At 33.9% G+C, this 26,177-nt stretch overlaps 2 protein-coding genes across 4 annotated transcripts in view; one reads left to right on the forward strand and one right to left on the reverse strand.

Annotated features, from left to right (window-relative positions):
• Positions 1-26,177, forward strand: part of LOC147837700 (uncharacterized) — a 174,198-nt gene that overhangs the window by 118,345 nt on the left and 29,676 nt on the right. The gene's annotated exons all lie outside the window — the stretch shown is intronic.
• Positions 9,357-26,177, reverse strand: part of fbxo31 (F-box protein 31) — a 35,529-nt gene continuing 18,708 nt past the window's right edge. For all 3 annotated transcript variants that reach the window (XM_087312264.1, XM_087312265.1, XM_087312266.1), the window contains 6 exons: positions 19,133-19,300; positions 17,119-17,193; positions 16,931-17,040; positions 16,514-16,667; positions 13,977-14,305; positions 9,357-11,735 (listed from right to left, as the gene is read on the reverse strand). In XM_087312264.1, the coding sequence (XP_087168390.1) occupies positions 11,513-11,735; positions 13,977-14,305; positions 16,514-16,667; positions 16,931-17,040; positions 17,119-17,193; positions 19,133-19,300 (1,059 nt within the window). In that variant the 3' untranslated portion in view covers positions 9,357-11,512. The remainder of the gene's footprint in view (positions 11,736-13,976; positions 14,306-16,513; positions 16,668-16,930; positions 17,041-17,118; positions 17,194-19,132; positions 19,301-26,177) is intronic.

Here is a 26,177-nt window from a genome sequence, read left to right on the forward strand (position 1 = left end):
ACACAGACTCATTCACACACACACTACAGACAATTTAGCCAACCCAATTCACCTGTACCGCATGTCTTTGGACTGTGGGGGAAACCGAAGCACCCGGAGAAAACCCACGCGAACGCAGGGAGAATATGCAAACTCCACACAAAAATGCCAACTGAGCCGAGGCTCGAACCAGCGACCTTCTTGCTGCGAGGCGAACGTGCTACCCACTCCGTAGCACTCCATGTGTCATATCAATGTTACATTTCAACTAGTAACTATGTTAATTCTTGATATCAGAAATAATGTCAACATTCACATAAATACAATTGTTTATATTAAGAATTTATGTCTTGACATCAAGAATTAATATCCTGTTATCATTAAAAAAGAAAACGGAAAAAACAATAAATTCTGGCAATATGGCAAGCCGTTTTTACTTTTATTGCTTAACCGGTTATAAATTGTTCATGTCAAGAATTAAATTGTTGATAACAAGAATCCAAATTGTTGATATCAGGAATTGCATTTCCACAAGTAACAATGTAAATCCTTGATATCAACAATTCAGTTTCACTAAATAAAATGTTCATTCTTGATATCAGGAACTGAATTTTAACTAGTAAGAATTAGTTCTTGAAATCTGTAGTTTTATTTCCACTAGTTAAATGTCACCATAGACTGCCATTCAAATTTGATTGTTGATATCAAGATTTGATTGCTTACTAGTTAAAAATTTAATTTTACACATCAGAAATACAATTCTTACTAGTAAAAGCATTTATTTTTGATATCAGTATATGGCAAGCCGTTTTGACTTTTAGTGCAAATGTCAGTTCCTGATATCAAGAACTTAACTTAATTCTTGATATCTGTAATTATATTTTAACATGTTACATTTCTTATTTCTGATATCTAAAGATGTATTTCTGATTTCAATAATTAGGTAACTAATTTATAATATCTAAAATTACCAATCTCACTAGTAACAATTACATTCATGATATGAGAAATTAACATTGTTACTAGTGGCAAACCAATTGTTGATATCAAAAATGAATATCTTTACTAGTTGAAAAGTATTTCTTGAAATCAACAATTTCATTCCTAATATAAACAATTACATTATTGAAATCAAAAATTACATTTTTTTTTCAACAATTAAATTTTTGATATTAAGAATTGCATTTCAAGTAGTAAGAAATCAATTGACATAAACAATTAAATTTGAATGGCAGCCTAAGGTGACATTTAACTAGTGAAAAATCAATTCTTGATATCAAAAATGTACTTGTTGATATCAAAAATGTAATTCTTGATATCAACAATTCAATTTTTGATATCAACAATTACTTTTTTGATATAAAGAACTGAATTATTGATGCCAAGAATTATGATTGTTAAATTGTTGATATCAAGAATACACTTCCTGAGAATGAATAAAAGTCAAAACGGCTTGCCATAGTCCTACAAGTGTATGACTAATTGTAATAATGTGATTTCAAAATGGCCACCTCCATAAGGTGAGTCACTCATGTAAAATATAGTGGCAGACTACTGGCAATGTGTTTTTATGTTTTGTCACGGAGCTACCATTTGATTGAAAGAATGTCTTTTCCCCAGTGTCAATGTTCTCTGTAAACTCAGCATGAAGCTTGTGCCACGCAGGTGACATTGAAAAGAGAGAGAGAGAAAAAAAACTTTCAAAGTCACTTTTTCTAATTGGGAAACATCTGTGACTAATTAACAAAAAAGACAAGCACACTAGATAGATAGATTGCCAAAACACAGATGTGATGAAATATATCTATATTAAAAAAGGCATCTTTCATTGTCTTAGTGCTCCCCCTAGTGTTAGTGACGGAGAACAGATTTCACAAAGCAGGTATATATGCAGATTCTTTCCTTTTACTTACACATTTCTGCAGTAATGGATCTAACTGGAAATTAAGGAAGTCTCTAAATGGTTTTGTCTCAATAAATTGTCCTTACATTTGGGTAAAACTGAATTTCTTTTATTTGGTTCAACTGCGAAACTAAGAAAACGTGTCAGGTCAGAGATAAAAGTAGGGGATCATCAAATTATTACTCCAAAACAGGTAGTGAAATATTTAGGTAATATGACAGGTGAAAAGATGGCTGTTATAGTCTATTCAAAATTTTGTTTTTAAATTAAGTTTTTAGCAAGACAGGCAAAGCTCCTAGATACCCAAACTCAAAAAAATTTAGCTAGTGCATTAGTGCAGCCATACTTTGACTATGCTGCAGCTTTTTGGTACAGCGGTAGTTCTAAAAAAAATTAAAATAAATAGCAGGCGTCCCAAAATAAGTTGTGTAAAATTGTTATGAAAGTACCTTCACTGACTCATTTAAATAATTAACATATTTAGTCAGTCATTTGTTAAAAGTTGAGAAAAGAGTAAAAAAAAAATATATATTGATGGTTTTTAAGATTTTAAAGAAAATGGTCCCAAAATATTTTCTTAATTATAATGTTTTAGTTAGTGAGGTACATTGTCATTCTACGAGTGCAAGTAGCAGGTATATTTTCCCATATAGATTTAAAAGTGAATCAGGTAGAAATTCTTTTTTTGTGTACAAGCTCTGCTGCTTTGAATGTTTTGCCCACTATTTATAAAGAGATTCAAATTCAGAGTGTTTTTAGGAAAGGAAATTAAGTTTCCTAATTTAAATTAAATCAAAATGTTTTACAGTTGAAGATTTTGTTGTGCCGAGTGGCTAAGCCGATGATATTTGCACTCCATTTATGATTTGCTCATTCATTTTTTAAGAATATCAAGGACCACAATGGAAATAAGCCTGTGGCTTTTTTGTGTATTTTATCCTCGACAGTTTTAAAATATGTATGAATTAGTGTAACTGGACTTGTTTGTATATTTTTGTTAAAATTGTCAAATAAAACCAATCTTTCTTTCAAATACTTTTAAAGTAAGGGATGTATGATAGAGGCCAGCATATGAGGTGGTTTTAGAAATAGGGGTAAACTAAGCATCTCAAATATAAAACTTTATAATAATTTTTTTCAAACACACTTGTAAACTGCCCTCTTGGTTTATTGGTAGTAATTCTCTCTAAATGTAGTTTCTTGTATTTTTTCATTACGAATGGACATTCATGATCCTTGAGACTTAAAACCTATTTATTTACAATTGCTTTTGATATTTAGTATAAAATACTGTTTTGTTGTTGTATTGTTTTATTGACAACCCTGCTTTAATTGTACCATCGTATGTGGTTGAATGTTAAATTTGTTTAAATGTGCTAAAGCACTTTGGGCAGACCCTTGCTTGTAATACGGTATTGTATAAAAAAAGTTTATTGGTTGATTGATGCAAGATCTTGAATGCACAATATAACAGACTGTGCTATCGACTGGCAACTCTACCAACACTGGTCCATGAATTCTGGGATCTTTGATAGCCATCCTGCTAAAACGCAATGCCATGACATTCCTAAACTTGAAGAGACATTCATAACTTGACCCTTCAGACCAATGAAAGATCCTGGAAGAACACAATAGCAGAGTGTGCAATGGGCCAGTACCTCGTCAGTTAAAACCAGAGTGTTTCACCCGAGCTAGAAACCAAAAAGGCATAAAGGCCAATCAGCCACGTGTTTTTTTTTTATTTTACAGTATAGCAAAAACAAATAAAAATATTTTTGCCTTTTTTCGGCAACTTACGGTGTGCCCTGTGTCCCACCCACCACTACCTTACAGAACACACACCAATCCTGTCTCTAGGTTTTTACCTGGGATGAATTGACAGCCGGTCCCATATATTCCAGAAGTCCAAGATCCACAGTAATACTGTCCTCCTACAACCCTTGATAGTCATCCTGTCAAAAATGTAGTGCCCCAACATTTTTGCCCTTTCTTACATGGGTAGTCATGTTTGTGTTGTCCAGCATGCAGAATGTGCTATGGACTGGCAACTCTACCAATACTGGATCACGAACTCTTGAGATTTTTGATAGCCTTCCTGCTAAAATGCTATGCCATGACATGTCTACATTTGAGGGGACATTCATAACCTGATCCTTCAGACCAATGCAAGATCCTGAATGCACAATACAACATAGAGTGCAATGGGCCTGTAGCTGGTCAGTTCCACCCAGAGTTTTTCACCCGAGCTAGAAACCAAATAGGCATATAGGCCAATCCGCCACATGTTTTTAGTTTATTTTACAGTATGGCACAGCAATTTCGGCAATTTAGGTGAACTATCCCATTAAAACATGCTTTTCAGGTGTTAAATAATGGTTTAAGTACTAATCAAAGTTGTTTTAAATACTCCCCCTAATGTCTGAAAATGAATACCCAGTAAATGCATATGCAATAATGATAACAGCAAACGTAGCTATTTTTCACTGTACGTCTTTACAAATTAACAATAATACCAAAACCATTTTGTGTTACAATCGTTAGTGAATGGGATGAACAGTAGGTTGTTTGAAAGTCTAATATTGGCATTTTTTCCATCATCAGGACTCCCAATGGTCCAGGTCTGACACACTGGCCAGAATATGAAAATGAGAATGAGTATCTTGCCATTGGACTGCAACAGAAACCTGGGAAAAACCTTAAGCACAAACACTGTGAGTTCATGACCAAGACTCTTACAGAACTCATACGTCAACGCAAAGGGAAAACCAAGCACTCAGAACTAAGAATATTACCACGTGAAGATCAAATAAGGACTTTTAATATCACATATATTGATGGCAATTTTAAAGATTGTTGACAGAACTTTAGCCATCAGGTTGTATTTTATAAGAAATAACTAATGTTTTGCACTGAAAAATAAAAGTCGGACACCTCATGTTTTTTCCCCTCCATTTTATTGAGAACAAATGAAGGCTAAAGCTGCAAACCTCCCTGAATTCGAATGCAACGGGTGCAAACTAGTCACGAATTTGCGCTTTGAGGATTTGATTTTCGCATCTACATGGACGACAGCAATACAACTTTTGACAATATTCTGATTATGGAATCGACAAGTGATTTACATTTTTTAAATAGTCGATTAACATCAAATGTAAACATGTGACTCGCTAATTGAGCCGTTTTGCTACACGTAAAGGATAACTTTTTCGCTTTAAAAAAAAACAAACACTTTAAAATTAAAGAACAGCAAAAATGTGTATATTACAGTTTTCTGCACAGTGCTTTGCGAAATAGTCAAATAGATAATTTGTGAAGAGAAGCTCGGAAAAATGCTCAATTAAAATTCATTAAACAGAACTAATGTAAACAGAGGAAATCACATAGTATTTGGAATGAAATCCATAATTACAACAGCAGCAATAAACAATTGCAGGATTAAACACAGTGTTTAGCTAAAATTTCAGTAGAATGGAAAGACACTTGGACTTGATGGGAAAAAAAAACTCTCAGAATTGTACTATATCCATACAGTAAAATATGTATGGCCAAATTGGATTTACTAAATGTGCATATATTTGCTATATAGATTGTAATGGTGATCGATGTAAATCAAGATTCATAGATTGCCGTTTTAGGCACACTGATTTTTATCATAAGAGAGAGAAACTAAGTAATTCACGACGGTGAACAAGGAAAAGTTTTTTTTATTTAAATTAACTTGAAGGTAATTTTTGGCTATAAACGCTTTACGATTCGAATAGTTAGCAGCCAAGGTAACCAACTAATATATTACGTTTCGAACAAAATTGAACTAGTGATGACAGCTTTCAAATCACTGCTTGAAGAAGTTTGGAAACTTTTTACAAACTTTTTGTTTTAAATCAGTGGTTCGGAGCACATATCAGCAAAGTTGTGCGATTTCAGTAAAAAGGGCTTTGTTACGTTGTTATTGTTTCGAAACATTTCGAAAATGTAATGTTCTCATGGGGTTGTGATCGGTGCAATATAAAATCAACAATCCATCTTAAAATTCATAAATATTAAGTTCTAAGTATACATTTATAACTTAATCTCAAGTTTACAACCCTGAAAAATGTATGATTCCAAGAAAATAGCTAAAATCACTACTTGACAATTTTAAAACATTTAGAAATTCAATTGACCTCCAAAGAGTTGTGATCGGTGCGATATAAAATCCACAATCTATCTTGGAATACATAAACATTAAGTTGTACTTATACATTTATAACTTAATCTCAAGTTTACAATCTTGAAAAAAATCAACGATTCCAAGAAAATAGCTAAAAATCGCAACTTCACTGTTCTGAAACATTTTGAAATTCAATGGTTCTCCAAGGGGTTGTGATAAGTGCGATATAATATCCACAATCTATCTTCAAATTCATAAATATTAAGTTACAAGTATACTTCTATAACTTAGTTTCAAGTTTACAATCGCAAAAAATCTGATTCCAAAAAAATGGCTAAAAATTGCGAATACAATGTTTCGAAACATTTCGAAATCCACAATCTATCTTGAAATTCATAACTATTAAGTTGTACTTATATATTTATGACAACCTCAAGTTTACAATACTGAAAAATGTATGACTTATGATGAAAAAAAAAAAATAAAAATAAATAAATAAAAATAATAATAATAAAAAAAAAATCTCAACTTCACCGTTTTGAAACATTTGGATGGTTCTCCACAGGGCTTTAATGAGTGTGATCTAAAATCCACAATCCATCTTCAAAATTATAAATATTAAGTTAGAAGACTACATTTATAACTTAATCTCAAAGTTACAATTATAAAAAAAATTAAGATTCCAAAAAAATAGCTACAAATCGAAACTTTGCTATTTAAAAAAATGTTGAAATCCACAATCTATCTTGAAATTCATAAATATTAAGTTATAAGTATACATTAATAACATTCTTGAGTTTAAAAATCACAAAAACATGTATTATTCCAAGAAAATAGCTTAAATCGCAACTTCACTGTTCCAAAACATTTCGAAATGTAATGGTTTTACACGGGGTTGTGATCCGTATAATATAAAATCTGTATATATTATTAAGTGACTTAAAAACTTAAGTGAAACAAATGTATAAATTTGATTTTTGCGCAATGGTTTGCCGATTTACTTGTCATTTTAGATGGAGGGAAACTTGGTCAACATTTAAAGTCAACATGAAATGGTGTTTATGAATCAGGACGTTAAACAAAAAACAAAATGGAACCAATTTAGATTTTATCCACTGGGAAAGAGGGACTAAAGTACATCAGGTTTATTCTGAGTCAGTTTTTGATTCAAATGCTAAATCTTTTTATTTTTTGGAATAAAATCAATAGTTGTACGTCATCAGTCCACGTAAATGTTAAATTCAATATTCCACTTGAAACAATGATCACTCGACTGAGGTTGTAAACACAGGCGATATACTTAAATTAGTTCATATATATACACAATCATCCCTAAAACAAAGCTCAAATATATTGATAAAGGTTTAAATAGTTTCAATGCATTTACATATATATTCACTTTACATTATACTGTTGTTTGTTTTTTCATTTTCAAATGCTAGTAATGCTGCAGTCGAATATAAAAGTTTCTCTGATAAACGTCTGCGCTGCGCTGCGGAAGGAAGAGCACTTGGAAGAGCTGCACAGCAAGAGGAACACAAATAGAAAATCAGACAGTCTGTGTGGTCGTCAGTTTGCGGGTTATGGAAGCTTATTTCCGTCACAGATTACAAAAAATATTTGAAATAAAAATTCACACTTTTTTGGGCAACGGTGAATTCATACATCACAATTTGACTACTTTTGACTACTAATTCTAGGTTTAGAAATCCCAATTTTGACCTTTTTTTTCTAAAAATGGAACGTTCGTAACTTAGTTCTAAGAAGAAAACGTAAAAGTGCCAAATACAAACACAAAAATCCCCCCAAAAAAGCAGGATTACATGTTTATGCCTTACAAATGCAAGATATACAATGCAATTGTGCTGAAAACATAAGATGTAAACTCCAAAAATTCAGTGAAGTGACGATTCTTCAAAACCGAGATTACGTTTAAAACTTACAATTATAAAGTTAAAAATTACGAATTCATGCCTCACAATTTTGACTACATTTTCTTTGTAATTCTAGGTTTTGAAATCACAACTTTTCCCTAAAAACAGTAAGCTTGAAAACTAGTTCTTAGAAGAAAAATGTAGAACTGTGAGACACAAACACAGTTACGTGGTAAAATGTTTGTAAAGATTACAATCTTGAAAAATTTTCGACTATGAAAAAAGTCTAAATCCCAATTTAACAACTACAAATTTAAAACTTGCAATAGCAAAAAAAAAAAGAAAAAAAAAGAAAAGAAAAAAAAAACAATCTCACAGCAATTCAGAGATTTTCGATTTAGTGGCTAAGTCGTATGAATTCGTACAATGTCATTCGTACATTTTAGTGTGATTTGCTTATCCCTCAATGACGGTTAGGTTTAGGGGCGGTGTTTGGTGCCACACCTCCTTTAAAAATTTTACAATTATGTACAGCTGAATTTGTTGAAATCGTAAATGTAGAAATCTAAGATGTTTCTAATTTTAAACTGAACGAAATAAACACTTTTATAAAATTTAAAGTTTTAATGGTAAGAAATGTACAATTCGATGAAAAACAAATTGCAAAACACAATACTGAGGTTATACCTTACCGTAACTCAAAATTAAAGTCAAGATTAAGAGATATAAAATTAAATCGGTAACTTTACAAATACCAAAATGTTAACTTTACAATTACAAATTTGGAATTTAGATTTATTCACAAATTACAAGATATAAATCCGTAAACGTGAAAAAAAAAAATTTAATCACAAGTTTAGAGCTAAAAAAAATGTATCGTTTCAAGAAAAAAATTAAATAAAATTTTATTAAATAAACAAAACACAACTTAAAGTCACAAACTGAACTTGATTAGAACTTACATATGTAGAAAAAAGTTTAAATCGTAATTGACAAAATAAATAAATGAAAAACTGCGAGACTTCATTTTGCAATTCATAACTTAGGATTTTTATATAAACTCACAAAATGTAGAAATAAAAGTGCAAATTGCCCATTTAAAATGTGGGGAAAAAACATGTAGACTTGCATTTTTTTTTAGTTTCCAACTACAAACTGAGTGATTTAAATGCAAAACTTACAATTTTGAGTTTATACCTTGAAAAACTATCTAATATCAACTTGCAATTGAGGGAAAAAGGTCAAAATTCTGAAATATGAAGAACTGACTTTTCCTCCTAAATGTAAGGCTTAAATTCGCAAGTTTAAAACATGCTTCTATAAGAAAAATCTGAAAAAAGTAAGAGAAAAGTCACAATGTCAACTTCCAAAATAAAAGTCAAAATTGTGAGAGGTAAATTGAGTAACTGAAAAAGGGCAAACTTTGGAAAATTACGTTGCCAATTATGACTTGTATTTAATCTTTATTTATTGATTTAATTCTGTGGCGAACAAAAGCTTCCATACAGTAACTTTTCGTTTTCAATTTCAACAGCATTATAAATCTAAATTAAATAAAAGAATTTGGCAGATATTGTTTACGTCATATTAATGGATGCAATATGAGGTGATAAAATGGACAACATTTGCAGCGACGAAACAGCTGGAAGTCTTTCGCTTTTCAACAAGAGTTGACAGAAGATTGGAAGCATTTTCCAAGTACAATGGATTTTGTTTATCGAGGAACAAAACAAAAATGCTTAAAAGACGTTGCCATGTTGAGAACAAATGCGCCTAAATAATTTTTAAAGCACAAAATCACAGGATTGGAGTTTGGGATGTGTCTATAATGTATCAGAGGCACGCTCAGAAGAGAATAAGGTGGATTTCACATCCTCGTAATCATCTCTGTAGCCATTTTCAGGTTATAAAAAATAAATTAATTAAAAAGCTGATAAGAAAAGGCCTAATATAATACAACCATATGGCCGTTTTGCTGTAGATTCACTACCAGTCCAAAGTATGGGATCAGTGAGATTTTTATGTATTCACTCATTTACTAAAAAAGACTTTTATTTAATGTAAAATACAGTAAAAATTTAAAAGATTATTTCAATTTAAATTAACCTTTTGTTACTGAATATTGTTTAGGATGCCATTCATTACGGTTATTTGAAGCTGAATTTACTTTAGTATTCAGTTCAGAGTCTTGTGATCCTTTAAGAAATCATTATAATATGATTTAAAGATCAAGAAATTATTATTAATATTATTAGTGTTGAAAATCATTGGGCTGCTGCTTCTTTTTGGGGAAATTGTGATAATTTACTATTTAAAAGTACCAGTAATAAGTATATATATATATATATATATATATATATATATATATATATATATATATATATACATATATATATATACATACATACATAAAATGTAAAAGATTATTTCAATTTAAAATTATATTTTTCTTACTGAATATAGTTGTAAATGTAATTTATAACTGTTATTTAAAGCTGAATTCACTTCTTTCTTCATTTGAGTGTCTCATGATCATTCAGAAATCCTTATATCATGATGATTTGGTAATCAAGAAATTATTATTATGTGTTGAAAACTGTAGGGCTGCTTCATATTCTTGTGGAAACTGATAAATTACCATTTAGAAGTACCAATAACAAGTAAGGTTATTTTTTTATTTATTTAAAAAAAAGACATTTATATAATAAAAATTGTTAAATTCTCAAATATTATTTCAATTTAAAATATTTTTATTGCTGAATATTGTTTTAAAATGTATTTATTAGTCTTATTTAAAGCTAAATTCACTTCAGTCTTCATTTCTGTGTCTCGTGATACTTTAGAAATCATTATAATATAATGATCATTTTTTTTTATATTATTATTATTATCATTAGCGTTGAAAACCATCATAATTTTTATGGAAACTGAAGTATCATTAATAATGTGTTTTATTCATGAAGGACAAGTTTAATCATACCTGCCAACATTTGTCTTGAGGGATGGGCGGGGCTGGTGGTTGTGTGTTTGTCTCAATAACATAGTTGAGAACCGGGTTGGTAACTACTGTAGTGTTAGTGAACGGGTTTCGGGCGGCTGCAGCGATCGGATACTATACCGAAGTTGGCAACCCGGAGGTGTTACAGACTACCAAAAGGCTGAGAACTAAATTACGGGAGTTTTCCGGTAGAAATAACAAAATGGGAGGGTGGTGGGAGATGGGTCTGAAATATTGGAGACTCCTGGGAAAAATGGGAATGTTGGCAAGAATGCGTTCAATTGTTGTTCAATTATTATTAATTATTATTAATACTAATAAGTAAACAAATAATAAGAAAGATTAGAGAGAAAATTCTGCTTTGAATCACAATAAAAAAGGAATTTCATTTTAAAACATGTTCAATTCAAAAACAGTTATTTTAAATTGTTATATTATCTTTTTTGTGGTTTGTTTTACGGTGTTTTTAAATTAAATTAATCCAGCCTTTTTAAGCACAATTTTTTAAACACTTAAAAAAATCATACTGATCTTTAACTTCCGACCGGTAGTGTACACCATTTGCGAATGTGAGCCGAAGTGCGAGCGTGTAACGTGTTTGTGATCTATCAGGACGTCCAGGACTGCATGTTGCGGAGCATGTTCTCGAAGCGCTGCATGCTGGGAGCCTGAGCATGGGTCAGCTGATCGGTCAGCCTGCTGTAGAGACTGAAGGACTTGAGCTCCAGCCAGATGAAGCCGAATCGATCGTCATCAAACAGGACGAACAGACCCGGCGTTCTCTCTGGACTTGTGAAGCCGTGACCTGCGATCAGGCCAGTTCCGTAAAAACTGAAAATGCAGAAAGAAAATCCAGTTCACAATTAAGCTAATGCACTTTCATCTTCTTTAAATAAAAGAAAAAAATTAATTTACACCATTTTATTTTTGCAATGTTGTTTTATTTATGTTATGAATCCCTTTTTTAAAAAGTATATGTAAAAATATATTGTCATTATTATTACAACCTAAGCTCATTATGGATACCCCGTCTACATTTCTGGAGACTGCAAATTACATGCCAGGAAGTACGTTTGTTTGCAGATTTTATTTTTGCGAATCTACTAGAGACGCTAGGTATGCTTTTTCAGATCTTAAATTTCTTTTGCGAGTGCCATTCGTGATTGCTCTTTTCACGTAAATCCACTGCTGCAAGCCACTTTTGACTGATCCCTACCACTCACCCCCTTCCCTAAACCCAACCAATAGTGTTTTCAAAAGCACAGATTGACCCGATCACCTTCTCCCATAAACCATGTCTTCAAAAGCAATCCAGTAAAAGAAAAGCACTCGCGCCTGCCTGATTTTTACCACACTTTTGGATCTTACCATGTTCTCACCCAGTTATTTACTTATTTTATTTTTTGTATTTTTTGATTTTATTTTACCTGCTTTCTAGAACTGTTTTTCACCGAACTCTCTCTCAACTTCGCTCTGCCTCCCAAATTTGCAGACGTATGCGGTGAGCCACTGGCCAAACTGTTAACAGCAGAAAAGCCGTGCACACGAAGGCAAGCAGTCAGCTGGTTGCGCAAAAAAAGAACAGAGGCCGGTGGTGGCGTCATACCGCCCTGTAGGTTTGAAGACGAAATGCAGCCAGACATACCTCTGGCTACATAATTTGTGCTCTCCAGTAATGTAGACAGAGTAGACACTCATTCAGAAATGTAGACACTCATTCACAATGAGTCTGTGTTGTGTTATTATTATAACAGTGTTTGTTTCTTACAAAATAAAATAAAAATGATTGGGCTGTAAAAGTCCAAATTATAGATGTAAACTCAAAATTCTGTGAAGTTACTAATTTTCAAAACCAAGATTTAAGTTAATCAAATTTTGAGTTAATCAAAAGGTTGTCAAAAGACTATGAAAAAAAAGTCAAAATTGTAACTTTACAACTACAAATTTAGAACTTGCAATTACAAAATAAATCCCATAACTGTGAAAAAAGAGAATTTTTTTTTTCAGAAATGCAAGATAAATTCCCATTTTCAATTTTAGAGCTTGCTTGTTTGAAAAAAAAAGAAAACTAAATAATGATGTAACAACTCCCAACTTATAAGATTATAACTTATAACATATAACAATTATAACATTACAAATTTAATCAACTTATAGTAGTCCATAGTAAAACGTATAATTGCATTATATATTTGAATTAGTTTTATATTTTAATATATTATATGTACATAATGTAAACATTTAGTAATTTCTGATTTCAAGTGCTTATGTAGCATTCATTCACTTATTCATTCAACATAATAATTAAAAATGAAACAAAACAATTAAAAATATAGGTTGAATATAAATCATATTTGGAAACAATTCTTTTTCAGATATTGAATTAATATCTTACAATCTGGACTTTTATTTTGTAGGGTTGTTCTTTTTTTACAATTTTGACTTTGTTTTCTATACAATTTCTCATATACAAGGATGTTCTAAACTTGAACATTTATGCCTTGCGTTTCTAAGGAAACGTTGGTACTAAAAATAATACTGAAAAATAGTCACTTCGCAGAGTTTGATTATTTATAAAAGGTTAAAAGATAAAAATATTAATAATGTTTTTTATTACCATTATTATTATTTATACAATAATGATCCTGTATTTTACATTTGATTGTTTGATTTTGACTCCATAAAGTATTTATATTAATGTATATTTATTTATTTTGGCTAGTAATTTATTATAATTTATGCAGATCCACTGCTTAGAAAAAGACTTGATCATCTAAATGAATAAGATCTTTCCAAATAGAGCTATTAAAATGGTGAATTCATCTGGTGAAATTATATTTATATGGCAATGTATAACACGGTAAAAACAAAACATTGCAATGTCAGATTTTTCTAATATCGTGCAGCCTTAGTATAAACTCAAAATTGTGAGTTTTTGTTTTGCTGAATTTGATTGTAAATTTTCTACTTATAAACTTTTTATTTTGTGCTCATAGTTAATAAATTAAATAAAAAATAAACTTGTTTTCATAATTATATGTGTGCGCATTAGAGAATGTAAACGTCCCTCACCACATCTTGCATGTTCGAGGGTAAACTTCATTTCTCGCCATGACCCCCAGCGGCAGCACGAAAGCCTGAGTTTCAGGAGCGGCAGCAGCTGCAGGCTCCTCGTCCTCCGCTCCAGCAGGGGGCGCTGAATCTGAGGCCTCTACTTCTGACTCTGCTGCCTCCGCTTGGACGCCCTGACTTTGTGAGGCTCTCTGTATTTCCTCGTGCACTCCCAGCACCAGGCGAGAGAGCTCCTCCATACTGCGTTGCTGCTCCAGGTCTGGCAGACGCACGGGACGCTGCAGGTCAATTTCCAACGTCAGCTGACCTGCCGGGACATTCGGATCACCCTGAAAAGTTGACAAAGCAAATAGAGCAACGTTTTACATTTAAACTGGGTATGAAGAAAATGCTTTAGGCCAGTTTTTACCAACAGACAATGTGCCAGGCCAGTTTTTAACAATAGACAACACTCCAGGGTAGTTTTTAACAGTAGCTAGTGCTTTAGGCTCGTTTTTAACAACAGCTAATGCTCTAGGTTAGTTTTTAAGAACAGATGGTGGTTTAATCTAGATTTAACAGCAGACTGCGCTCTAGGCTAGTTTTTAACAGCAGACGGTGCTCTAGGGTAGTTTATAAACACCAGACAACGCTCTACGCTAGTTTCTAACAACAGATGACCCTCTAGGCAAGTTTTTAACAACAGACAGTGCTCTAGGCTACTTTTTTACTGCAGACAATGCTCTAGGCTAATTTTTTAACAACAGACTGCATTATAGGCTAGTTTTTTAACAAAAGACAACTCTCTAGGCTAATTTTTAACAACAGACTGCATTCAAGGCTAGTTGTTAACAACAAACAATTCTCTAGGCTAGTTTATAAACACCAGACAGCGCTCCAGGCTAGATTCTAACAACAGATGACCCTCTAGGCTAGTTTTTTAAAGGCCCATGAAACCCTCCGTTTCAGCAGGATGTTTTTACACCTCTAGTTTGGAAAAAGTGTGTCTAGCTCTGTTTGGTTGGGAGTGTTAAGGGAGGGAAAATGGGCAGGGTTTGAATAAAAATGGGAGTTGTCATTTGGGCTCATGCTGCTAACCGAGGAAAAGCAAACACACACACACGCAGGGGAGAAAGACAGTGTTTTTTAATGACGGTGAAATGTTTGATACCGCACGCCGTATAAGAGAAAAAAGCCTTTGCATTTATCTGTAACTCAGATGCACTCGGTAGGTCAGAAAGCCGTGTGTGTGTATCCTGTCACAAAATGCGGCGAAAATTCAACCATCGGTCAGCAAAAGTTTGCTTGCAGTGTTCACTTGTTTACACACAGAGAGCAGCATTTACAGCGGATCTTTCAATATTGTAGTGATATTAACGTACTGTAAACTAAGTAACTTAGAAATCTTTTTGACTAGTGTCTGTCTTTAAACACTGAAAGAGTACTGCTGACCATACGAACTATAACTTTGCCATCTGAATGAACAAAGAAAGGGCCCTGATTGCACACACTTACCGAATCTGTAAACAAGACAATCAGCACATATTGGAGCTGCGCCTTTTTTTAAAGGAGACGAGCAGCAAATCAGGATTTCACCATTGATGAGAAATGCTCTCGAGTAAAACAACAGACAGTGCTCTAGGCAAATTTTTAACAACAGACAGTGCTCTAGGCTAGTTTTTTAGCAAAAGACAACTCTCTAAGCTCATTTTTAACAACAGACAGCATTATAGGCTAGTTTCTAACAACAGATTACCCTCTAGGCTAGTTTTTACAGCAGAAGGCACTCTACGCTAGTTTGAAAAACAGACAACCCTCTAGGCTAGTTTTTACAGATGGAGTGTTTTTTGCAGATAAATATAAATTTACATTTGGAATAAAACTCATCCTCTTTTAAAACTATTAAAGGTAGAGTTTACCCAAAAAATTTAATTCTGTCATAATTTGCTCACCCTGTTTGACCTCCTCCATTTCCAGAAAATATTTTCTTTTGTGTTCAGACAAAAGAATCTCAAGGACTAAGAATCACTTGAGAATGAGTAAATATTGAGCAAATTTTCATTTTTGGATAAACAATCCCTTTAAATGGCGAGGCAGTGGTGCAGTAGGTAGTGCTGTCGCCTCACAGCAAGAATTTCACTGATTCGAACCTCGGCCTAGTTGGCGTTTCTGTGTGGAGTTGCCTTCGCGTGGGTTTCCTCCCGGTGCTCTGGTTTCCCCCACAGTCCAAAGACATGCGGTACAGGTGAATTGGGTAGGCTAAATTGTCCGTAGTGTATGTGTGCGAATGTGTGTGTAGATGTTTCCCAGAGATGGGTTGCCGCTGGATGGGCATCCGCTGCGTAAAAACTTGCTGGATAAGTTGGCGGTTCATTCCGCTGTGGCAACCTCGGTTTAATAAAGGGACTAAGTCGACAAGAAAATGAATGAATGAATGAATGAATCCCTTTAAATGTGCATTTTTTAAGAAACACATCTTATAATATTAATACTTTGTGCAGCATCAACAAATTAGGTGGTCATCGCGTTTAGGCTGGAGCTGTGGCTATGTAACTCACGGTGAGTTTGGTGGCTTTGGCCTTGGAGCCGTGGAAGCTCAGCATGATGATCTCCAGGCCATGGCTGCCATACGTCCCTTTGAAGAGGCCTGGCTGCAGGAGGTCTGAAGGGAGGCACGGAGGCAGATATATCCGCCGATATGTCAGGCAATTACTGAAAAGAAAAACACAAATTAAATATTTACAACACTAGAAACACATGATGTCACCTGACTGGAAACTGAAATGGAATATAAAAACTACATTAACTATGTTCATTTTGGAACGTCTCATACAAATGCTTAATGGCAAAGCTGAGATGTGCAAATATTTTGAAAACTCGCGAATAAATCTTACGCACACAACTGGTTTTTCTAATAAATTCACATGTACATAGCTAGTTAGTGTTCTGGGTGAGGAATAGTAAAGAAGACGCACTCGTATTGGCTGGTGTAAATGAACTTCATGAGGATCAACTCCTGCATGTGCTCGTGGAAAATGTCCTCCAGCGTTCGTCCCCATTCCTCCTCCAACCACGTTCTGAACTCCTATGCAAGAAAACCGAAGACAAGACAATTCTGCCATAGTATTCCTTAAAATCTGTGCAAGCATCACTGCTCTCTTACCTCTTGCCTTCCTCCAGGCATTCGATGGTGATCGGTCTGGTTGCACTTGGTGGAAAATTCATCTTTCTTCACAGTCTGGAAAAAGTATAAAAGACAATTTGGGGAAAAACAGACATGGTGGTAATTAGATGTCCAGTAGTAAACACTTAATTAGGTACACTGTTTATTTAATGCTAATATTAGCCAATTATACATGAGCAACTCACAATCTGATCTGATTCACAATCAGGCATGTGGATATGAACAAGGAAGATGTGAAGAAGAAAGATTATAAATTTGTACGACATAAGTGTAGTTTGTTATTAATGTCAACCGCCTAATGTAAACTGTCAAGTATAAAAGGAAAAAAGGAATACAACAATACAGTTAAATCATAGTTATTAAGCCATAGTACTGCAGATTAATACACATTCACCAGCCACTTTATTAGGCACACCTGTCCAACTGCTCGTTAACACAAATTTCTATTTAGCCAATCACATGGCAGCAACTCAGTGCATTTAGGCATTTAGACATGGTCAAGACGATCTGCTGCAGTTAAAACGGAGCATCAGAATGGGGAAGAAAGGAGATTTATGTGACTTTGAATGTGGCATGGTTGTTGGTGCCAGATGGGCTGATCTGAGTATTTCAGAAACTGCTGATCTACTAGGATTTACACACACAACCATCTTTAGGGTTTACAGAGAGTAGTCCGAAAAATAGAAAATATCCAGTGAGCAACAGTTCTGTGGGCGCACATGCCTTGTTGATGCCAGAGGTCAGAGGAGAATGGCGTGACTGGTTCCGGCTAAAAGAAAGGGAACAGTAACTCAAATAACCACTTGTTACAAATGAGGTATGCAGCAGAGCATCTCTGAACGCACAACAGGTCCAACCTTGAGGCGGATGGGCTACAGTAGCAGAAGACTTCACCGGGTCTCCCTCCTGTCAGCTAAGAACAGGAGACTGAGACCACAATTCACACATGCCCACCAAGACTGGACAATAGAAGGTTCAAAAAACATTGCCTGGTCTGATGAGTTACGATTTCTGCTGCGACATTCAGATGGTAGAGTCAGAATTTGGTGTCAACAACATAAAAGCATGGAACCAGTCTGCCTCGTATCAATGGTTCAGGCTGGCTGTTCAGGCACCGTGTGAAAGCACAAACCATCTCAGACTGGTTTCTTGAACATGACAATGAGTTCACTGTACTCAAATGGCCTCCACAGACACCAGTCTCAATCCAATAGAGCACCTTTGGGGTATGGTGGAACGGGAGATTCGCATCATGGATGTGCAGCCGACAAATCTGCAGCAAATGCGTGATGCTCTCATGATAATATGTACCAAAATCTCTGAATAAAATTTCCAGTACCTTGTTGAATCTATCCCATAAAGGATTAAGGCAGTTCTGAAGGCAAAAGGCAGTCCAACCCAGTACTAGTAATAAAGTGGCCAGAGAGTGTATATTGTGCAGCCCTACTATAGGTATAGTCTTCATATGACTATGGCGATTTAAGTCTATAATATTGTGTATGACAATGTTTTTTATTTATTTATTTATTTATTTATTTATTTATTTATTTATTTATTTATTTAAAACAAATCAAACAATTTACACAATCTTTACAAATTTATATTTGTATTGTGTCCTCATGGTCAGGGAACAGAGACTTTATCTGAGAATTTTTAAAGGACTGAACAGTTTTGAGATTTAAACCAGATGATCAAACTAAAGTATGCTATTGTATAAAACACTGATTTAGTATTTGTAAAATAAATAAATAAATCCATTATGCTAAATGTGTTATAGATCAGTTATTCCTAACCACGTTCCTCGAGGACTACCAACACTGCATGTTTTGAACGTCTCCTTTGTCGGTCACACACATTACAGGTCTTTCAGTCTCTTCTAATAAGCTGATGATCTAAATCAGCTGCTTTTAAGAAGACGTGGAACATGTGGTCCTCCAGGAACGTGGTTGAGAAACACTGCTATTAGTGGCACTACAAACATTGTGCAATTTACCTGAATGTCTCCTTTATGAGGCCCTTTGTGTCCGTACATACATTCTACTGTGGCTTTGTTTTTCTCCCACATGTGTATGCGGAAAAGAGGTCGTCTGCGCATAGGGTCCTCCACACGAGGGTCATGGGGCGGTAAATACATCCAGCCAATGATGAACAGCCCATCAACCTAAAATGATGCTCGAAAGAAAGAAAGAATGAAAGAAAGGAAATAAAGAAAGAAAGCAAGGAAATAAAGAAAGAAAGAAAGAAAGAAAGAAAGAAAGAAAGAAATGAGGAAATAAATAAAGGAAAGAAAGAAAGAAAGAAAGAAAGAAAGAAAAAAAGAATGAAAAAAAAGAAAGGAAGGAAGAAAGAAAGAAAGAACAACAAAGAATGAGGTACACATCTGAAATTTGTGACGTTTAATGGTTGTGGTTTGTAATTGTATGTGATTTAAAGTGTTTTACTATTTAATATACAGTATTATACAACAGTTCTGTCCGGTTTCTTGAATCTTATTGGCTGAGAACAGTGCAATATTCTGCAACAACAGCACTTGTACAGCCTCTTCACACTTCTGTATTACTCTGCCCACATAAAGTGACAGCAGATCAATAAACTTACAACAGTTTGACAAATATTGCAGCTGTTAGACAACATAATGTGCTTTTAAGGCTTTTTTTTTTGGTGAGAATGTAGTTGTCTAGATTGTCTATGTAGTTTACTTACAAGGATAATTTTGAAAATATTTATAATTTCAAGACTCGTCAGCGGTCATCAACCTGTCACTGAGCAGAGCAAAGAAATTGATGCTTCACGTTTTCTCAGAATAAGTTTCAAACTACAGCTGAACAAACCATTATAGAACAGATAAGTGATACAGATCTCTCACTTTTGCATGTTGTAGTGCTGTACTTATAACATAGTAATCTGATTGTTTTTGATTTACTTTGGCTTTTTCTGGGTTAAATATTGTGATATCCCAATTGCAACAAAGAAACACCAGAAAGAGAAATCTCTGTAGACTGATGGCATTTCATGCCGTTTAGCTTCATAATCTTAAAATGTCAGCAAAAGCACCTGTTTTATCATATTTATAGACATTACACTAGAGAATCATTTAAATACTAGCTCTACAGTGATGTTGGTGAATGAACAATTGTTTCTGCTGTTCTGACGTCAGCTGCAGATGTGAATGAATGGTTGAAGAATGTAGTTCCTTGAACAAAAGAATTTTTGAGACTCTCAGTGTTTGACTTTCTTTTTCATACACAATTATGTCGAACTGTTGTAAAAACGCAATATCACAATTGCAGCAGTGCGATATGGCTGAATGTTGGCCTCAAGTCCAAGCATGCCTCCCACTAGTGTCAATATACAGCCATAATGCACTGCTTCCCATGTGATATTACTCATTTATATGTGACAAGCCATGGGAGAATTTATTTCACCCACTAATAAAATGCAGTAAGGTAAATTAGGATTATTATGGTCTAATTCAGCAGCTCCCAACAGGGGGTCCCGGCCCACAAGGGGGCCTCAGCGAGCTTTGTGGGGGGTTGCTTCATATTTAAAAAAATTCTTAGCAGTGGACAATTCGGAGAATGATCATGCTGCCTTAGCTCATTTTATCCCCTAGCTCAGTGGTCCTCGACCATCGGTCCGTGGATCAATTGGTACCAGGCTGCACAAGAAATCATTAATTAATTATTTACGTTTTATTATTATTTGAGTCTGAACAGTGTTTTATTTAGAAAAATGACTTTATTCTTTTGCTTACATCTCGGTCACTTTAGCATCCAAATATAACCCAAAAGCAGCAAAATGAGTAAGACACAGATGTCTTTGGAAAGTTTCTTTGCCAAGGGAAAAAGGCCAAGTAAAGGAACTGCCAAGGAATGGATCCGCAACCCATTTTTCAACAAATCAGGTGAATCAAGCATGTCTGATCAACTGATGGAGATCACAGATGACGGCTGCCTTTTATGTGGTCGCATATCTCGTATTTCTAGAGTTTGCACAAGTTTGTTGTTTCCAATGGAGGTGCACGGTATGTGCGCACAAGCGGTGTGATGCGCGGTGACAAGAATTGACAGCTTGTATGGAATATTCACATTTCGGAAAAATTTGTTTTCTTAGACAAACACAGAAAGCCTACCGATGTTTTGCTTTATATTTTACATTAGGCTATTATTTGTGCATAAACATATCTAGATATAGTAATAAACATACTGTATATTTGAAAACAAAATTTTTTGTCATCATTACTGCAAAATTTTATGAGCGGTTATATAAGAGCAATTCCATGAAAATGTCAACCTTATCATGAAAAAATAAACTTTTGACCAAAATAACAAAACCTATTTAAATTTGCTCATTAAGGTCTATATTTTATTGTAATGATGTGCTCTTGTTGAATTTTTAAGGAAATTGGTTTGTTTATCCATGAAATATGAGGATTGTGCCAATGGTAAATTTCATTATAATCCAACCACATTTCGTGCTTTAAAAAAAGGGATTAAAGACTCACCTTTTCCATGCTTTATGTTAACAGTAATCATTCTGCAGAAGGATTGGAGTCTGTAGTATAAATAATTACCCTTACTTTTTCATAACATTATTGCCCTTTTGATTTATGAGCTACATATTTAAGACATCACGCAGCTTCGGCCACGTGTCACGTCCGTAACGATTTAATGAAAAAGTTTATATTGTGGAATAAATATAATAACAAATAAAATGAAACTTTGTATACAAAGCCAAAATATGTCCATACTAATTATGATCGCCAACTCATCTCAGGTCTTTGCTTTTAACAACTACAATTTTGCGTTACGGACGTGACCATTTTTGAACTCCTTATTAATATAAGCCAATGACTAGCGCATATTTGTTCATTATGATGCTGCATTACAATTACTGACTTACATTACATAACATCCATATGTTATTTCAAGAACTGAACATTTCAGTTAGCTATAAACCATTTTAGTAACATTTCAAAAATAAATGTTTAATAAAGAGAACAACATTTTACATGCCATAATCTTGGTGCATAATCTTGGTGTTTTGGCGATGCAGCACCTTGTGTTGAAGCACTTGTTTCTTTTGTAGATAGGGTAACTGACCGTCAAAAAATAGATGAAATAGTTAAGATACAATTTATGCCAAACTAGGAATGCTGATTTCCATTCATTTTGCCAACAAACAACCGCTCGTTAAGCGATATTAACCGTTAACAGATTAATATCAAAATATTATTTAATAAAAAAATTGACGTGCCTATTTTGTCTGACACATTAAATATTGCATTTTAAAATACTGATTTAGGTTATTTTAACATGCGAACAGCATACAGAAGGAGCATCTTCACGCACCTACAGTGTTTTTTAGCAGCACAGAAAAACTGAATAAACTAACAAAAATAATAAAATAAATCCTGCTCTAGATCTTTTTCACTTAAATGACAAATTAAGATTACAAAACGAAAACATTGACTGAATGCTTTTTAAGAATCGGCATAGGCTGTTTGTCCAATCGTGTTTTTTTTCTTCCGTCAATTAAAAAATATTAGGCTAGCTCAAATAGATTGCTTTATGGAAAAAATGCATTCAATTAATGCTCCGCTGTTATAATATTACAAAACCTGTCAACATTTTTAATAGAAGTCATTAGTTTAAAGATTATGTCTTAATTATAATTTATTAGCCTATTTCCTCTGTCTTACTTGCGGTTCATGTGCGCGCGCGCGCTATAGTGAAAGATAATGATGAACCATAAGGCTTTGAACCTATACTTTTTGTTAAATATAGGCTAAGGATATAACAATTTTGTTATTTACATATGATACTGTATTAATTTGCATACATGTTTTTTAAGCTGTAAAATGAAAGCATCAGTTTGGTGCGAAGTTATCCTAAAATATTTGGCTTTGTTTGATTTTCTAGATTAGGCTATGTATTCTATTTAAAATGTATATAAGAACTAATAATAACTGTTATTTTCCAAATGGAAAAAAAATTGGTTTGTTGGTTAGTCTGCACTAAATCATCAATATACCTAGTTGAGTTTATGACGCGGCTCCAGGCAGCACAGACGACCAGCATCAGCGCTGGTTCGTCAACTCCTGTGTCAACTCCTGTGTCAAACTGTGGCCAGAATATCATTCTTTCATTTTGCTTCTTTTGCAAAATACATCTGTAAGCACGTGTTTGCACGTGTTACTGTTCTGCGAGTTAACAAATATGTGTTGCTCATAGAGGCCGATCACAACGAACGCTCTTTTTCATTCCAGAGACGTGTGGTGCTCCGCAATGCATTTTATATTGACAAGAAAAAAAGGAGCACGGTCCTTTTTTTTATGTCACTATTGGTAACAACTGAATCAGCTGGTCTATTGTGCGCTAGTGTTGCTGTCAAGGTTGTCATAATTTAATTTTTAAAATAATATTATGAAATTCAAGATTTGTAAAGTCATACAACTTTGGATGACTTAAAAGAGCGACCACAAGTCTCTACTCCGTTATTAAAAAGTTCGCCGTATCTTGACAACACACTTTGTCACCTCAAAGGAAACCCCGCCTCTGCTTTCATTTGATTGAAGAATGAAAGACGCCACTGAGGTAACATGCTTTTCCTCTGGAGCTCACAAAGCGGGCAATGGCAAAACGCGAGGCGCACATGCAGGGCGCAAAATCAATAACCTCCATGCATTTGGTCTTTTCCCATTGCTCAAAATGCGCACGCCATGGGTCAGGCTGCAGGCACTTGCACAGGCCACAGCGGAGTTTTCATTTCATGCAGAGCATAAATATGTTTTTATTTTATTAATTAAATAACCATTTATAAAGATAAATTATCATAGCGATACAATTAATTTTCCAAGCCCTTTATCCAAAATCTAAGCACTTTCAAAGCTGGAAAGGCTATAGCCTACATTAAAATGAAAACATTTTCAAAGATTTCCAGCACCCGGCAAATGTGCTTGAGTGCTTATTAAAATTATTTTACAGGCGGCAAAATAAGAATAAAATCTTGATATTAATCTAAGCTTTAACTACATTATAGGAGTATTTAATTTGTTAGTAAATCGATAGCACCTGCAGCTGTAATGTCATTCAATATTTTACACAATCGGTTATAAACTATAGCCTAAAAATATAAATATTATAGTCATCCATTGTACATGCCTGCAATTATGGCTATTTTTCACAAAATCTTTCATAATAAAGTTTTCTCTCTCATCCTGGTCCTCTGTTTAAATTTTTTCAACCTGTCCTGAAGTGACTGCCGACGAGAAAAAGAAAGCAAGCGCGAGTGGACAAATTAGACTATTTATTCAATCGACTAACACATTAACTAGAATAAACTAAAATAAACTTTGTCAAATATAATATTGCCATAACTGTGACACAACTAGATTTTGAATATTCGCCACGTAGACACGGTCTTGCGCACTAACAGTCGGGCAATGATTCAATTCAAGTTTGTCTGGAAAGGAGCCCGATAAACATAGGCCTATTATAGCTGATTATGTTTATTATCAATTCTATATTATTCAGAGAATAAAAGCACCATGTTAGCATGCACCGCTGTTTCCGAATTGAGTTTTGAACATTCGAACGTGCGTTAACCTTTAACAACACACATGCCATAATACGAATTAAATATAACAAGGAGATATCTATTTAAGTTTGATTAATTGTGCAACCTTACCATTCAGATGTCTCAGAGGTTAAAGTTTATTGGTTTACACACCCAACAGCTATCCACAAATAGGTCTTTTGTCAAGTTTTGAAAGCATTTCTCTGATTTTCATAATGTGTCAACTGTCAATTTCAGAGCAGTCACGTCCGTAACGAAGACAAGTCACGTCCGTAACGATAGTTTTCCCTCATTAATGCAAAAATGAAAAACTAAATAAAATGAATTATAAATGTCCCATGCAGAGCCAACCCTTATCCTTTTGACTGTTATATATATTTTTGGCTTCTGCGTTTTTATTCACAGAATTTTAACCAAGTATGTCAACTCACAAAACTCATGTCTTTTTTTTGTCACGTCCGTAACGCATTCATTTTGCCGTCATTTTAAATATAAAACACCTGCATAGACTGATATTTTTTTGATGCCTGAACTCCATGGTTAAGGGGTAATAAAAATATAAACAGATATTTCAATATAATGTTAACATATACATTCTCCGAGTATATACGTTTCATTTTTTTTCTGCAAATGTCACGTCCATAACGCTGGAATCAGCCATAACTAAATTTGAAGGGGGCCTCACAATATCTTCCAGGGAAAAGGGAGTCTCAGTCAAAAAAAGGTTGGGAACCATTGGTCTAATTCATAGTAAATTCAAAATGGTTTATCAAATGGAATCCTTTTTCTAGTTCTTTTTTTAAAATATGCACCCAAATATTATTTCCTGAATGACTTTGAACCATTTGAAGCCAAAGTGATCTCAATAGTATGATTAAATAACATATTATCAACAACTTTAGTTTTTAAAAAGATACTATATAAACGTTTACATGAATTACATTAGAAGTGGATATTTAATACAATTTAGTGCACTAACTAAAAGCAACATTCTAAAAAACGTATAGGCTACATCTGAAACCGCCTGCTACTTGTCATGATTACGTAACCTAGCCACATGAGTTGCGTCGCTTCACTCCCATTTATGAATTCTCTCACGGGGCAATATGGGATAGCGCAGCGTGCATGGAATGCACACTTTAGAATCTTGCCGGAGGTAGTAAGTCATGTGGGTACTTCTCGCATCCTGTTTTTCAAATTCTATGAATTAGAACATACTACTCGGCTCGCAAACTGTTTTTAGCGTACTTTATAATATGAAAGCATGTGATTTCGGACATAGCCATTGTAAATAAAATTTAATTTAAAATATCTACTTTATGTTTTGAGTGATTTAAGAATTGTGGGTAAATTTAAATAGTAAATTTAGTCTCCAACCTTATTTTTTGAAAACAAATAACTTAATGTTTATGTTTAATGCTTCATATTTTTGAATAATAACAAATTAAGTTGGGTAATCT

This window comes from Danio rerio, chromosome 25, assembly GCF_052040795.2.
Source record: "Danio rerio strain M-AB ecotype USA chromosome 25, GRCz13ab, whole genome shotgun sequence".
NCBI lineage: Eukaryota > Metazoa > Chordata > Actinopteri > Cypriniformes > Danionidae > Danio > Danio rerio.